The sequence below is a fragment of the Schistocerca cancellata genome, chromosome 3 (genome assembly GCF_023864275.1).
Source record: "Schistocerca cancellata isolate TAMUIC-IGC-003103 chromosome 3, iqSchCanc2.1, whole genome shotgun sequence".
Taxonomy (NCBI): Eukaryota; Metazoa; Arthropoda; class Insecta; order Orthoptera; family Acrididae; genus Schistocerca; species Schistocerca cancellata.
Window position 1 is genome coordinate 470,192,443 of NC_064628.1, and position 15,118 is coordinate 470,207,560.

A 15,118-nucleotide genomic window follows, 5' to 3' on the forward strand; every position below is an offset into this window, starting at 1 on the left:
TAGCGAAAGTTTTTGGCCGATTTATTTCAAATTTTTGCGTGATACTTTAATACACGTTCAGACCTCAGGTGGAAAAGTGATTCAGCTGCCTCTACCAACGTCGTTTTATGCCACCCGCAACGTTAAAGCTGACCTTCAAAAACCACGTGCAAGATGTTCATGTTCTCTCCCTCGCTGCCCGTAAACTATTAGTACTATACAAAAAAATTTAACGATACAATTCCGTTGTAGGCTATGATTCGAGACGTACAAAAATCACCCCGCACTCTTGCCTCACCAGTCAGGATTTCTAGTATGTGATGTAAAGTAAATTGTCTAACTCACGGTCCCAAGTTGCTGAATCAGAGTACTGAACTAAACACTTTAATTGGTCCTCCCTTTGAGAACTGACACAACTAAGAATATATTCAGAGGTGATTAGGCTTCAGCACGTTTTTCTCATACGTGAGTAAGGTATATGGGCTGCTACCAGCCATTGTAGTTACCGCGTTGTCTCTTGGGACCTTCGTGAACAACCATCTCCTCCCACGTCACACTCACAGAGAGAAGGGAGGCAGATGGTTTGACAGCGGTGTTTGTAGTACCGTCCGGTATTAAAACTGACATGAGCTATGGTGGTCGTAAATTTTGTATTTACATTTTCTTCGCTACCCAGTATGTCTTCGACGCGGATCGAGGTAGTGATTTTGCTTCGGATCGAAAATACGGTATACAGTAGATTATTTCTGTTGTTTGTGTAACGATATTTTGTAAACTTAGTGTTTTTTTTTCTCTTTTGGCCTTATCCCTGTCTCACGGGGTCGGCATATTATTCTGGATTTGGCATTGTTAGTGCCCAATCCTTGCCTCGCCCCCCCCCCCCTTTAACCACTCTAGGACAGAATCTGTGTACCCCATCTGTCGTCTGTCCGCGTTAAGTGCTGTTCCATTTGAAAGTGTGAGAATATTTTCGAGATGTTTGCAAATCATATAACTGTGAGGGACGAGGTATCAACCCGGTATTCACATAGTCGGATGTGAGAAACCGCCTAAAAACCGCATCCAACCTGGTCGACACACCGTCCCCCGTCGATAATACGCCGAGCGGATTTGATCTGAGGCTGACTGGTCTCCCCTAATCCAGTAAGCGACGTGCTGTCCACGACTTAGGCATATTTTCTGAATGCTCTTGTCAAATAGCTAGGGTCGGGATTTTGTTGAGTTTGTGATTTGCCTTTGATGTCAGTTGACTTACTTAATTCGGTTTTCAATTAGTTATTGTTTGTTAGCATTCAGTAAACTAAAGAAACTCTAATGGGTTTTATAAAGTGAAAAATAATTCAGTGTAGCAAATAATTTCCGTCTAGGAAACGAAACAAATGCGTTTCATAATCACAAAAATTAATGGTGAAACCTTCAGTTGTCCTTTATTTTGCACAATTCGTTACTAGTTTCGGTCAATGACCGTTATCAAGCTTAGCTGGCATAAACGGCAGGAAAGTTATACTATAATTTGAACACAAGTAATTTGCTCTTTTGAGGCCACCATAGAACGTAAAAATTTTTCACAATAATAACTGTGTACAATACCGAAAATCTGTGAAAATTTTTTTACGAACTATAGTGGGCTCAAAAGAGCAAATTACTTTTGTTCAAATTATGGTATAACTTTCCTGCCATTCATGCCAGCTGAGCTTGATAATGGTCACTGACCGAAACTGGTAGTGAGTTGTGCAAAATAAAGGACAGCTGAAGGTTTCACCATGAATTTTAACAACTGTTTGGTGGCTGAATATCCCCATCTGTTAACATACATACGTTTCAGAACCAACCGAACGTACATCTGAAAACCATACCAATGTATCGAGAAGAAATTTGGAAGTCATACTACAATTAACAATCCATTGAGTACTGGCGGTTGATGGATTGAAAAATACTGAGTGTATAATGAGTGCCTCTTGTGCAAGTGCTACATATGGAAAAGCTATATACTGACAAATGGTGACTAAAGCTGGCCTATAATAGATATACACTCAACGAAAACAAGGTAAACGATGGAAGGTTACAATTAGTCGATCTGAAGACATGCCCTAAAATTATTTGCTGCTTGTAACGACATTAAAATTGTTGTTTTCATGTTTGCCTGGTGTTCAGTGATGGTATCAAGGAAAGAATAGAAGCAATTAATAGGCTTATGTTTGATTCTTGTGCAAACACAGCGCCAATCCTGAAAGTGTTAGATGCTTATTGCATCATAAATTTTCAGTGATAAGGAATTTTTATTCAGGATCCAGTCAAGGAAACTAGATAAAGAGGAGAGATGTGAAAGATACAGAAAAGAAGGAGGAAGAAAAGTGCAGCTCTGCTTAATTTTAGAAGTATTTTAAAAAGCGTTTCAGATCTTGTTTCTTGATTTCCTGTTACGTTCACTTTCAAGTACATGTAGAAAATTTTCTACTACGCCCTTAGACTTACCTATAAATTTCACGTATCGGTAAATTTAAATGTATCACCAAACTATAAACGGTTATTCCTCATACGAGAACATAGATTAAAACATTGTCCCATAAGTTCTTCAGCTAAAAAACTGCTAAACATACAAAGCTGTAGCACCTGTCATTTTTGAGGAATAGTTAAACTACAAAAATCCTCGTAACCCACAAAATTATTGGTTCCGTGCCTTTATTTTCGTGTAAGTTGTTCTCTGTTCTGTTATGAATTGTTTTGCAAAGTTCATCGAAGTTATTTCTAAGACTAGAGTTTCATGATGAAATTCTGAATTCCGCATTTCGGCATTCCCTCTTAAGAGTTAGTACGTAATACGCCTTGCGGAGAGGTTGCTATAGACCGAGATAGATTGCAAGCAAAATTTGAATTCTGTGTGAAGGTTCGCCTGGTAGATCCGCACTTTACGTCCTTGCTGGCATACTGTCTAAAATCGTTGATAAGAACCATTCTTACATCAGGTTATTCCAGTGGTTGAAAACCGTTCTAGAATGGCAAGCTAACGCTATTTTACAGCGCCCCATCATATCTATCGCAGTGACCAAGGGTAACACACATAAACAGTCCCAATTGAACAGCTGGACATTTATTAGGAAACGTGAAACCAAATATACACTGAATAAATTCCGTAATCTGTCTAACGATGCGGACCAATTTCAAATAAAATACTATTGTATTCCTAGAAAAACTGTTTGTTCATATTTAAAATGTTTTAGAAACCTAGAAGTACAGTATTTACTTGAGAACTGTTGTCTACACTGTTCTTAGCTTCATGTAAGACGTGATAACTTACGCTTACTTTCATACATGTGTTACTCTTTTCTTTATTCCAATACTACATTCATTATTATCTTTTTCCTTCTAATATAACCTGAACGCTCCGTTTCTAGTTTAGATGTTCTTTACAAAGGTATAGTTTCGTACAATGAAAGACTTTACACAAAAATTGTTCAGGTAAGTTTCTCCGTTTCACCTTTTACGATAGTGGAAAAGTTTTACAAAACTGCTCTGACATACGGTGAACTTCACGATCTTGACAATCTGTTTTAATTATCAGTACATCGCGCTATTGCTTCCTGGAGCTCACACAACTAGGCGGCCATGGCAACGTTCTGTGCCTGTGGTATGTAAAATGTCTTAGCTAATCGGAGAAACGAACGATTATTTTAGTAATGGAGAGGTTTACTTCCTTTCTTTGGCATAAATGAGTCAATAGTAAATATACAACTACTCAAGAAAATCACGAGGAACAAAATAGAACATCTCGTGTTTAAACACAGGACTTCCGAATGCAGTTTGAACGTGTATAAAATATCATTTTGCTCCAAATAATTATTACACACAACAGGGTGCTAATTTGTAAAATATTACCTGAGTATATTATACTGATGTTACCAAACCTTGCGTCGCTACGGAATGTCAAAAATAGAATACAGTCAAAACCTCAAAACATATGGAAAATTTAGACACTTTTTTTCTCTTCGATAACTTTCATTGTGAAAGCTAGTTTGTTCGACCTGTCTGAAAGGGCGTTGTCGTCTTCAGTCGCCTACGTTTTCAATACTTGCCCAACTTCTGCATGTATAAAATGATGGTGAAGCGATTTCCTTGCTTTAAACTACACTCTTAGCACACTGCTGTTGTAACGAGCATTCTAGACAACAAGACTTCAAGGAAATGGGAACCACTGTGAATGCTATACTATGAACATATGGGACCCAAAACTGATAGCATGCTGTCGAAATCCATTGTGATAAACTATTGTTTTTTTATAAAACTAACCGAAGCCGAAACATGTTTTATAACTTATGCTAGATATTCGCGGACCTCTTTCACTTCAGTCAGAATACGAATAAATTTAGGATAACGGATACGACCGATACACTGCGCGTTTCGCTAATACAAAAATAGATTATTCGTGAGTCACACAAGAGCATAAAATACTGAACACGCCAAACGGTTGAGTAGTCTTAAGTCGAAAGGGCAGCTAGTCGTAGAAAAACGCGTCATGTCAACAAAAAACTCAACTTCCAATTGCTGAAAGAAATTCTACGGCGCAGTTTTACAGAAGAAAATATATCAGAAACTCCAAACATAAAAACAATGACACTACCATCGTTAACACAAGAGCAAGATAGATCTCGTAGAAGATCTTTCCGTTGCCCTTCCCTAATGGATGTAAGAGGCACGTGCAAAAAATCGGCAGCTGTCGGTTCCTGGGACAATATAGCGCGGCGAAGTTTCACGCGTGATGAAACAAGTTAGCAGAGTGGTAATAAGACGATGGATCCTTGCTGCGGCGTAACATGTTTCGCATTTCTGCCAAGTAGCGTGTCTTAACTTCGCTTAGATGACACCGTAACAATCGTATATCAAACGAAGGATAAAAATGATATAGGCTAAAACTGAAAATAAAATGAAGAGCAGGGTTGAGTTTATAGCCAGTGCACAGCTGTTTGATTTCGAGAGACGTGCTAATAACGTCGCTTGTTCTGTCGGGGATTACAAACAGTGAAGTTTCTAGCTTTCGGTATGGTAAAATCGTCATTGACTGGTTGTAACGTGACATATTTAGCCATTCTGTTTCGTCAATACATGCAATAAAGTCGTATTTTCGTCCTTGCAGAAGACAATAAGAGAGTTGACAAACAGCTTAGCACAAAGGCGCGTATGCGGATGTCGTTTACCATTCCGAAAACAATAACATAATTACAGGGAGAGAGCTTAATTATCTTCATATGGATCACGCTGCGATTCATTTAAGCTCATTTGGAATAATAATGCTAACGTCCGTAGTTCATGTTGTTCATCTCCAGAAAAAATGTGATACGTGAGTTTCTTGGCATGAAAATATTCCCTTTCGTTATAGAGTACCTGGTTATCACCCTGGTTATCCGCAGACTGAAGGTGGAATTTTCGTTTACTGTTCCCCTGTCTCCTCACTTATCACAACCGCTCACATCTGTCCCTACATGTATCATTACCACATCAGTAACGTACACAAATCACTTAAGATCGCTTCCTCCTCTACACGAAACTGTTTATGTTGGAGGCCGTTCACTGTGTGTAATTGCCTCCAATTTTTTCACTTTCAAGAACACGCGAACTCCGAACCTCTTTGGAGATATAACTGCAATTACTTAACGCTGTACCTGTGTTCATCTTAAACTGCAATTAATCCTCTGTTACCGAAAATGTTATAGAATTATGCCCATTGTTTTTCCTTTTCTTATTTGCACCTCTCCTACTATTTATACGGTAATCTGTATTTTTCCGGTATTTCTGATAATACCTAATTCAAAATACGATTGACTTGATATGAGAGCCCATCTGGCTCCGTTAGAGAACTGAAAAAATAAATGCAGTTCAGACAAGATGAGAGCAGAAAAATGTTCAAATTTGTGTGAAATCTTATGGGACTTAACTGCTGAGATCATCAGTCCCTAAGCTTACACACTACTTAACCTAAATTATCCTAAGGACAAACACACACACCCATGCCCGAGGGAGGATTCGAACCTCCGCCGGGACCAGCCGCACAGTCCATGACTGCAGCGCCTTAGACCGCTCGGCTAATCGCGCGCGGCTGAGAGCAGAACCTTTTGAAATAAATTGCTACAGAATGATGCTGAAGGTTAGACGGGTAGATCAGATAACTAATCAGAAGTTGCTAAAATGAACTGGCGAAAGAGGAAATTCTTGATAGTGCATATCGTGAAACATCAAAAAATTTTCAGTTTGGTAATGGAGGAAAGTGTGAAAGGTGCAAAACAGCAGAGGAAGACCTAGGGACGAAGACAGTAAGGAGCTTCAAAAGGATAAAGGATGCAGTAGTTCCCAGAATGAGGTTTTCACTCTGCAGCGGAGTGTGCACTGATATGAAACTTCCTGGCAGATTAAAACTGTGGTCCTGACCGAGACTGGAACTCGGGACCTTTGCCTTTCACGGGCAAGTGCTCTGCCAACTAAGCTACCCATGCACGACTACGCCCCGTCCTCACAGCTTTGAAGTTTGGAAAGTAGGAAACGAGGTACTGGCGGAAGTAAAGCTGTGAGGAGGGGCGTGAGTCGTGCCTGGGTAGCTCAGTTGGTAGAGCACTAGTCCGCGAAAGGCAAAGGTCCCGAGTCCGAGTCTCCGCCCGGCACACAGTTTTAGTCTGACAGGAAGTTTCGATGAAGTAGTTATTCGGGGGTGAAAAGATTTTCTCAGGACAGACTAGCCTGGAAAGCTGCATCAAACCAGTCTTCGTACTGAAGACCGCAACAACAAAAACAACCACAAACAAGAGATTGTGGAAAAACAAGTGGAAACGTTTTACAGCTCAGGTCGTATCGAACAATCGGAGACTACGTATACTACTACACACGGTGAAAATATCGAATATATGGTAGACAGCATATCACGTTTTGCCTGATATAAGAAAAGTAGTTATTTCCGAGCTTCATCAGTGCCGTGAGTTTAAAGAACTTAAGTACGGCGTTTTGCTTTAGTTTTATACGTAGAAGAAAGATCGCCATTTGATTAATGACACTTCTATGAGGAAATGGGAGAGCAAGAAAGAATTGTCGATCTGCATCAGATTCAGATTATGTGAGTCTTATATTAAACAGTAACGAAAATTTGTTATCTCATACAAGTCCATTGCTCTGCAGTGCGTAAAAAATATTTGCAAAATCATCAAAAGAGATGAAAGAAGAGAACTAACTATTACATTAAGAGAAGTTACAGGCGCATGAACAAAAGTGAGAATAAGTAAACGCAAGAAAGTACAGTACTACACACAATTTCTTTTTCTTCACGCAAGCTCTAACTGGTGTTTTATAAGATTTATTCTGGTACAGTCACAAAAGCTTTACCAAGACTTAAATAAGGCTGCATACTCAGCTCCACTTATCAACAGCACCTACTGTTAAGAAGCCGACAACAACTGCGTCTGTAGTTTTGCCAGACACATAAGTTGCAACCGGTTCTTACATGCAAAAGAGTTACTGCTGTTGTTGCTGCTTCTTTTGCAAGCGAGGAGCATAAATTCGTTGTACCCGACATTTACAGACCATTCTGTTACCCGTAGACGTTTGCCAACCAGCATCACTCTGGAACTGTACGCCCGCTTTCACCACAATAGAGCACTCAGATTAGTTAACAAATCGAGTGGCTAATTCTAGTTCGCGTAGTCCACGTTTTCGTACCCTATTCTACATCTGTAGCACTGGACGCATTATTTCGCCTGATGACACCTATTCTCAACTAAAGGAGGGATAATCAAGATTTTTTTTTCCTTCATCTGTGTCCACATCTGTAGCTATGCCTGTACGCTGCAAACTACAGTGAGGTGCATGGTAGAGGGTGCTTCCTGTTACAGCTTCTTCCCATTCCATTCTCGTTTGGAGCTCGGGAAAAGAGAGTGCTTAAATGTCCTGTATTCACAGTCCCTACGGAAGCGATACTTTGACAGTTGTTGTATATTTCTAGATTCCGCATTTACTGCTGGTTCAAATCAAATGGCTCTGAGCACTATGGGACTTAACATCTGAGGTCATCAGTCCCCTAGAACTTAGAACTACTTAAACCTAACTAACCTGAGGACATCACACACATCCATGCCCGATGTAGGATTCGAACCTGCGACCGTAGCACTTACTGCTGGTTCGCGAATTTCTTTTAAGCACGCTTTCGGATTATAGTTGGAGTCTAATTCTAGTTACAGAATAATAAAAGAAAAACTTTTAGCAGCATGTGGTGGTTATTTACGACAAAGCAGTGGATACTGATTTGGATGGCGCGGAGAGGAACAACCATCAATTTGAATATTTACGTGTGGGCGTCGAGTTTCCTCAAGAAGCGCAGTTGATAGCATATTGCTTCTGAAAGGTAGCAAGCCGAGAATGAGTCGCGGTCCGCCACACTTTTTTTACACATTCAGACGCTGTGTTTACTTCGCTAATAAGAGGTAAAACGTCGTCTCTGGCCTTAAGTTTTCTGGTACGGGAACTGGAGCAGAACAAGATTAAGAATAATATCAATAGTCAATCCAGCTTTAATTTATTGCGTAGTTTCGTCCACCAGAAGTGAGAGATCTGTGGAAATTGCAGTATATAACCACAGTATTGGATAAAGTTATATATGAAAACTCGACTTACGCTACGGTATCTTATATTCATTGCCCTGGTGGCAACACGTTAGAAATTTAAATAACCACTTGACACCACTGCTAACAAAAAGTATCGTGAGATGGATCTGCAAAGTTTACTGTAAGCTCATTGGCCGTGTGCACGAGCACGGATCACACCTGGAAAAATTACAAAATGGTTCAAATGGCTCTGAGCACTATGGGACTTAACATCTGAGGTCATCAGTCCCCTAGAACTTAGAACTACGTAAAACTAAGTAACCTAAGGACATCACCCACATCCATGCCCGAGGCAGGATTCCGACCTGCGACCTTAGCAGTCGTGCGGTTGCGGACTGAAGCGCCTAGAACAGCTCGGCCACAGCGGCCTGCCGAAAAATTACATCTCACTGCATAAGTAAGAGCCGTGTCGACATAAACAAAGACGGAAGTTGTTACATTCCATGAACCATGTTCACGCTCGACTAAGTATGTACATATTCAAGCTAATACAACTATCAACAGTCGTTATAAGCTCATATCGATCCACTTACATCTTTTGTTAGTGTGCTTCGGTAGATTTTAGACATCTTACTTAAATCTTAGGAGCATTTTCATATGTAATATAACTGTAACGTCGAATAATACAAGTTAACGTCTGTATAAGCGATGATCATAATGCTTTTGATCTATTTTTACATTCGAAGCGATATTTGACCACGAAACTATAGGGTTCCTCCTGCCACAATTTAATATTTTACCATATTTTAATCAGACAAGAGTACACATAGTAGGATACTTCTATTAGTCACTTTCCCACAGAAACAACTATGGAATTAGAATAAAACTAACTACCCAAAGACTTTCACAAAAACTGCAACTGGGATAGGTACGAGATTCTAATGTGTGTTGCGTGTTTTTTTAATATATATAATCAATTATATATATATATATATATATATATATATATATATATATATATATATATATATATAATCGTGGTTCATGGTGTGGGCTCCTGTAGTCATGTCCTAGTTCATGAACCACGGGCAACGTATGAGTGGCCAAGTAAGTGGTCCTGACAGTCGGGATACCAGTTACTTTGGAATAAGGCTGGGCATCTCGGACATAGTCGCAGTCGTGGTCACCTTTGTGCTCATACAGCAAAAACTACCAAATCCACCGGTTAGTCCCTCAGCCGTTAGGGGTAAAACCCAGTGGGACTCGGGGCAAGTAAGGCTAGCAACCTGCTTCCCTGGTACTTTAAAAATGATGCTGGCAACAACCAGAGCAAAATGCCTCGGACCTTTGGAGGTGACGGAGTCCCACCTCTAACTGACAAACCAGTGACTCCTAAGATACGACTTGGCAAACAAATGGTAATGAGATGGGGAGCTATTAATATCAATGGGGGCTACTCTGGGAAGAAGGTAGAGCTGGCAAAACCTGCAAGTAAGATGGGGCTGGACGTTTTAGCTGTTAGTGACATTCGGGTAAGGGGTGAGAAAGAAGAGGAAGTGGGAGAATACAAGGTCTACCTGTCAGGAGTCAAAGCAGGAATAGTACAATGGGGTGTAGGGTTTTACATCAGGAAAGAAATGGAACCCAGCGTAGTTGCAATAAGGTATGTAAACGAACGACTGATGTGGATAGATTTGACAGCGTCTAGCAAGAAAATTAGGATTGTGTCAGTATATTCGCATTGTGAAGGGACAGATCAAGATAAGATGGATAGTTTTTATGAGGCATTCAGTGATGTAATTGTTAGAGTAAAGGACAAGGACAGTGTTCTGCTCATGGGTGATTTTAACGCCAGGATTGGTTATCGAACAGAAGGGTATGAAAAGGTTATGGGTAAATTTGGAGAGGATATGGAGACCAACAGGAACGGGAAACAACTCTTGGATTTCTGTGCCAGTATGGGCTTGGTAATCACAAACTCCTTTTTTAAACGTAAGAACATTCACCGGTATACTTGGGAAGGCATTGACTATATAATAACAGATCAGGAATTCAGGAAGGCTGTGAGGGACACACGTGTATTCAGGGGATTCTTTGATGACACTGATCATTATTTAATCTGCAGTGAAATTGGGATTGTGAGGCCGAAAGTGTAGGAGGTCAGGTCCATATGTAGGAGGATAAGAGTGGAGAAACTTCAGGATAAGGAAATCATGCACAAGTATATAACAGCGTTCTCAGAAAGGTACCAGTTAGTTGAATGTAGTCAATTACAGTCATTGGAAAAGGAATGGATAAGGTACAGGGACACAGTACTAGAAGTGGCTAAAGAATGTCTTGGAACAGTAGAGTGTAAAAGTAGGATGAAGCAAACAGCTTGGTGGAATGATACAGTCAAGGCAGCCTTAAAAGCAAAAAGAAGGCGTATCAAAAATGGCTACATACTAGAACCCTGGTAGACAGAGAAAGTTATGTTGAAGAAAGAAACAAAGCCAAACAGATAATTGCAGCATCCAAGAAGAAATCTTGGGAAGACTTTGGAAACAGGTTGGAGACTATGGGTCAAGCTGCAGGAAAACCATTCTGGAGTGTAATTAGCAGTCTTCGAAAGGGAGGTAAGAAGGAAATGACAAGTATTTTGGACAGGTCAGGAAAACTGCTGGTAAATCCTGCGGATGCCTTGGGCAGATGGAGGGAATATTTTGAAGAGTTGCTCAATGTACGTGAAAATGCGATCAGTAATGTTTCAGATTTCGAGGTAGAATGGGATAGGAATGATGATGGAAATAGGATCACATTTGAGGAAGTGGAGAAAATGGTCAATAGATTGCAGTGCAATAAAGCGGCTGGGATGGATGAAATTAAGTCGGAACTCATCAAATACAGTGGAATGTCAGGTCTTAAATGGCTACACAGGATAATTGAAATGGCCTGGGAGTCGGGACAGGTTCCATCAGACTAGACAAAAGCAGTAATCACACCAATCTTTAAACATGGAAACAGAAAAGATTGTAACAACTACAGAGGTATCTCTTTAATCAGCGTTGTTGGTAAAATCTTCTCAGGTATTGTTGAAAGGAAGGTGCGAGTATTAGTTGAGGACCAATTGGATGAAAATCAGTGTGGGTTTAGGCCTCTTAAAGGTTGTCAGGACCAGATCTTTAGCTTACGTCAAATAGTGGAGAAGTGTTATGAGTGGAACAGGGAATTGTATCTACGCTTTATAGATCTAGAAAAGGCATATGACCGGGTTCCTAGGAGGAAGTTATTGTCTGTTCTACAAGATTATGGAATAGGAGGCAAACTTTTGCGAGCAATTAAAGTTCTTTACATGGATAGTCAGGCAGCAGTTAGAGTTGACGGTGTTGAGTTCATGGTTCAGAGTAGTTTCAGGGGTAAGACAAGGCTGCAACCTGTCTCCACTGTTGTTCATATTATTTATGGATCATATGTTGAAAACAATAGACTGGCTGGGTGAGATTAAGATATGTGAACACAAAATAAGCAGTCTTGCATATGCGGATGACTTAGTTGTGATGGCAGATTCGATTGAAAGTTTGCAAAGTAATATTTCAGAGCTAGATCAGAAATGTAAGGACTATGGTATGAAGATTAGCATCTCCAAAACGAAAGTAATGTCAGTGGGAAAGAAATATAAACGGATTGAGTGCCAAATAGGAGGAACAATGTTAGAACAGGTTGACGGTTTCAAGTACTTAGGATGCATATTCTCACAGGATGGCAACATAGTGAAAGAACTGGAAGCGAGGTGTAGCAAAGCTAATGCAGTGAGCGCTCAGCTACGATCTACTCTCTTCTGCAAGAAGGAAGTCAGTACCAAGACTAAGTTATCTTTGCACCGTTCAATCTTTCGACCAACTTTGTTGTATGGGAGCGAAAGCTGGGTGGATTCAGGTTACCTTATCAACAAGGTTGAGGTTACGGATATGAAAGTAGCTAGGATGATTGCAGGTGGGAACAATGGCAGGAGGGTGTCCACAATGAGGAAATCAAAGAAAAACTGGGAATGAACTCTATAGATGTAGCAGTCAGGGCAAACAGGCTTAGATGGTGGGGTCATGTTACACGCATGGGAGAAGTAAGGTTACCCAAGAGACTCATGGATTCAGCAGTAGAGGGTAGGAGGAGTCGGGGCAGACCGAGGAGAAGGTACGTGGATTCGGCTAAGAATGATTTTGAAGTAATAGGTTTAACATCAGAAGAGGCACCAATGTTAGCACCGAATAGGGGATCATGGAGGAATTGTATAATGGGGGCTATGCTCCAGACTGAACGCTGAAAGGCATAATCAGTCTTAAATGATGATGATGATGATGATATATATATACATATATATAATCGTGCTAGCTTCTACAGATACATTTTAGAACGGAGCGGAAACAAGGCTCCCTACAAATTACGCAACGAATTTTTGTACAAATTTTCATAGCCAGACGAAAAGTGAGACAAGGACAAAAGGGATATCAAATCGATCAGTGTGAGATCTAGTTTGGCAAAGCAACGTTTAATTGCTTGAAAGTAATCAGGGGAGTTAAGAAAAACTTAATTTGTGTTTTGACGGTTAACTGAAATATTTTACGAATAGCTGCTGTAAATGATAGATGAATAGTAAAACTTCTCTATTTTTCTTGATCCACACGATCTTCATAATAATAGAACTTTGGTCGATTTTTAACATATGGTATTTCAATTATTCTGAACGAACCATGGAAATTAAAAGTTTGAAAAAAAATGGTCCAATGTTTTGTGAAATGATTTGTATAAACGCAAGAATTAAAGTAAATTAGACAAACATTTGACGGAACTTTGAATTATGTTCGGCATCATTCATAGTAATTGAGGTGCCGATGGAGGATCAAATTTCAATGTTTAACTTATATTCCAAGAACTTGAAAGAGTACTAGAGTATCTTCATCTTGCGGAATTTTACTCAGTGGTCTCTTGGCGTCGTCCCTTTACATCACTAAAGTATGAGCGCCTCAGCATCATTCGAAGACATGTCAAATGGTTCTCTAATCATTTTCATTTTTCAGCTGTAGGCAAACCATATCACAAAACATTTCACGGTTTCTTTCTCAAATTCTTTTCTTCAGTTTGAACGCGGTCCATGTGATGTAACAACTTCCCTCTTTGTATATGTCGACATGGCTCTTACATTGCCTGCGAGATGTGATAACTTTCCTAGCTGTGCTTTAGATCATACAACCGGGCAATGAGCTTACAGTACACTTTGAAGATTCAACTCACATCAGTTTTTGGTGCCGAGTGGTACCTCAAATTGCGACCATGGCAGTGGATGTAAATTACCTGGTTGTAAGAGGGATTTTAGTAATTATCTATGTGTTTGAGGGTAAATTGAAATATTTCACGAACAGCTGCTGTTAGCTATGTAAATGAAGTGTTAACAGAACACCGGTAGATTTTTTAATATATAACATTTCATGAGATTACTGTAGTTTCCACATACATGAGGATGTTTGAGTCTCATTAGGGAAATTAGTCAATAAAGCGAATAATACGCGATCTGTTGCGGTATATCTGTACACAACGATATCCCCGTTTCCCAAAGGTTGTTAAAGAAACAAGTAAATTTGTTGATACTGTTGAGGTAGTGTTTTCAAGCCAAAGGGTTGGATGGCAGATATGCTCCAAGTGATAGAGTCATTGTTTATGGTCGCCTTAATTATTAATTCCCGTTAGCCATCATAATCTGCATTTAGTTTAGGCACTGCATATTTATTAGACGTGTTGCCTGCATAAATGTTTTTAAAAATTGCATCACCTAATAGATAAAATATTCAGTCATTAAAAAAAGGTAGAAGATTATAAAAGATTCGATGATTCACAAGCAGCGGATCATATCCCTCACATTATATATAATACTGAAGTCAGTTAGAATTCTATTAGCAAAATAAATGATTATTGTCCCACCGAATCTTAAAATATTCTGAAGTGATACTGACCAAATCAGCCAGGCACCAAGTGCCTGATCAGCAGAAGAACAGTGCTCCTATTTAAAAGGCAACTGGACAGTAAATGATGAACGAATCTTAACGTAAATTACTATGCCACACAAAATAACGGTGCCACTAAAGTTAAATGTCACTCAATAAATTTTCTCCACTTAGGTCAAAATTAGTTATTCGACGAATTCTAAGACTCTCAGACATTATATTTCATGCACAGCGTCACGTCATCGCTGCGGTCTCTCTTTCTTAGGCTTCGCCTGGCGCGTAAAACGCTACATCATCAATCACGCATTACCACCAGTGATGCCATTGCCACGGATCACACCATAAATTACACCAGATAGATGATCAGTTTCTACACCGCATATCGCAGTTTTAACAGTGACTAACACCTCGTGGGATGTTTAATGTCTGTCTTTCATACGTATACTGGACAGTACTGTAATTAAATCAGTTCCTAGTGACCGATTTATTCATATGTAATTTTAGCAGCACTCTTAGCTATATTAAACCGACGTTGACAATTATAAGACGATGAAATATTGTATTCCGTTATCTGGCCGACAAGTACCT

The 15,118-nt window shown here is 39.7% G+C and overlaps 2 protein-coding genes across 4 annotated transcripts in view; both read left to right on the forward strand.

Annotated features, from left to right (window-relative positions):
- LOC126175239 (uncharacterized) overlaps window positions 1-15,118 on the forward strand; it is a 292,084-nt gene that overhangs the window by 49,680 nt on the left and 227,286 nt on the right. The window lies entirely within an intron of this gene.
- LOC126176370 (craniofacial development protein 2-like) lies at window positions 9,890-10,711 on the forward strand. Its single transcript, XM_049923526.1, has one exon. The coding sequence runs from the start codon at window positions 9,890-9,892 to the stop codon at window positions 10,709-10,711; it is 822 nt and encodes a 273-aa protein (XP_049779483.1).

Coding starts and splice junctions, on each gene's coding strand:
- LOC126176370 (XM_049923526.1), top strand. CDS start 9,890: ATGCCTCGGACCTTTGGAGGTGACGGAGTCCCACCTCTAACTGACAAA.